Source organism: Poecilia formosa, unplaced genomic scaffold, assembly GCF_000485575.1.
Source record: "Poecilia formosa unplaced genomic scaffold, Poecilia_formosa-5.1.2 Scaffold79, whole genome shotgun sequence".
Lineage (NCBI taxonomy): Eukaryota > Metazoa > Chordata > Actinopteri > Cyprinodontiformes > Poeciliidae > Poecilia > Poecilia formosa.
The window spans coordinates 1,442,114-1,443,611 of record NW_006800018.1 but is presented as its reverse complement, the minus strand read 5'-3'; the positions used below and the strand labels follow the sequence as shown (position 1 = coordinate 1,443,611).

Below are 1,498 nucleotides of genomic sequence, written 5' to 3'. Positions count from 1 at the left end.
GCGGTGTTCACCATTTTCTTAAATGGGCCGTAGACACTGCGATCTAGGGGCTGAAGTTTATGGCTACAGTGGGGGGGGAAGGTAAGTAGCACTATTCCCTTTTCTTTGCAGAAATCAATAGCTTTAACAGATATATGTGAACAGTGATTATCCAGCAAAAGTAAAACCTTTTTCTCTAGGCTGACCTTTGTGTGTTTTGCAAAATGAGCAAGGAATAAGAGGAAGTCTTCCTCTTGCATCCATCCTGAGGCGTTACCACTTCCTGCACTCCCTGTTGGCCCACTCTGAATGAAGAGTTCCTTGTAACGTTTACGGGGAATACAAAAAAGGGAGGAATTGCATTTCCCAGCGCTTGCACAGCGCATGCTACTGACACGAGCACACCTCTCTCACCTGATGTCATCGCACCCACCTGCTTGACACCACGACGAGCAACAACACGGTTAGGTGATTGAACTGTTGTTACACCAGTTTCATCTACATTCCATATATCGCTCCCGTCGAAGTTGTATCTCTTAATGACCTGTCCAAGGCTGTTGAAGAAACGTTCCACATTTTGGCGGTTAAAACTTGTGGCCCGTGTAAGGCTGGTTGCCTCAGGACTCCTTAAAGACAGGCTAGGGTTCCGCTTCATAAATAATGTGAACCAGTCAGGCCCTGCCATCTGCTTCTCATCCCATGTTTGTGGGTGTTTGATGTTATATGTTACTGCCAGTTGATATGCAAACTTTCTGACCTAAAAGAAAGAGGAATAGAAAATCAGAGTACATAGACACAAAAAGTTTTTAAATTTGTCTAGCACCTATGCTGGTATTCAATTCTTCTCTTGTCTCCAGTGACTAACCTGTCATATGCTTACCTCACATGGAGTCAGTCCATAATACAGGCCTGCTGCCTGAGTCAAATAGTCAGCCAACACTTCCTCCTGCACCTCAGAGAAGACTTTGTTGCTGCTCCAATAACCTACACTGGGAAGATCACTGGACCCCTGTTCTCTCAGCTTCTGCAGTGATTTGCAGTATCTGCTCAGTGTTACATGGCAGATCCCATGCGCCTTCGCAACTGATCTGACTGACTTGCTCTTCTTTGTGACCTCATCAGATGCTTTTTTTAAAACATCTGCAGGCACACCTCTATCAGTCTTTCGTATCCACTGCCTAGGCATTCTGTAAAATTATTAAAATAAAAATATTCTTAGTTGTATGTAAGGGGATGGTTGTAACACTTTTTAAAGATGTGTTACAACCCACCCCAACCCTGTCAGCCATGTTTAGCTAGCTGTAGTAGGATAGCGGTTTGAAATTAGCACGGGAAAATGCACCACATTTTGCCTGAGAAATTACACTTTCATCTAATGTAAGTCATATGGTTTTATCTGCAACAGTATAAGTACTAAACAAAATATAGTCATGATAAAAAAATTTACTTTCTTACCTCAAAATCCGTTTTTTCTCCTTAGCATCTGCATGTGCCTGTTTCCAGCCTTGACAATCACAAT

The 1,498-nt window shown here is 42.9% G+C and overlaps 2 protein-coding genes across 4 annotated transcripts in view; one reads left to right on the top strand and one right to left on the bottom strand.

Moving 5' to 3' along the window:
- Positions 1 to 1,498, top strand: part of robo4 (roundabout, axon guidance receptor, homolog 4 (Drosophila)) — a 35,934-nt gene that overhangs the window by 28,342 nt on the left and 6,094 nt on the right. The window lies entirely within an intron of this gene.
- LOC107836737 (uncharacterized) lies at positions 35 to 1,495 on the bottom strand. 2 transcript variants are annotated; one of them, XR_001662682.1, is made up of 2 exons: positions 1,435 to 1,495; positions 35 to 736 (listed from the first exon to the last, which is right to left on the bottom strand). XR_001662682.1 is itself a non-coding variant. In XM_016673609.1 (2 exons), the coding sequence occupies exons 1-2, from the start codon at positions 1,163 to 1,165 to the stop codon at positions 176 to 178; spliced, it is 867 nt and encodes a 288-aa protein (XP_016529095.1). In that variant the 5' UTR covers positions 1,166 to 1,428; the 3' UTR covers positions 35 to 175. The 2 variants fall into 2 exon arrangements, 1 of the variants encoding a protein (XP_016529095.1); XM_016673609.1 differs by lacking the exon at positions 1,435 to 1,495 and adding an exon at positions 860 to 1,428.

Excerpts from the sequence above, each read along its gene's own strand:
- LOC107836737 (XM_016673609.1), bottom strand. The coding sequence starts at position 1,165 with ATGCCTAGGCAGTGGATACGAAAGACTGATAGAGGTGTGCCTGCAGAT. Across the intron at positions 737-859 it reads ATGGACTGACTCCATGTGAG|GTCAGAAAGTTTGCATATCA; the intron begins GTAAGCATATGA and ends TCTTTCTTTTAG.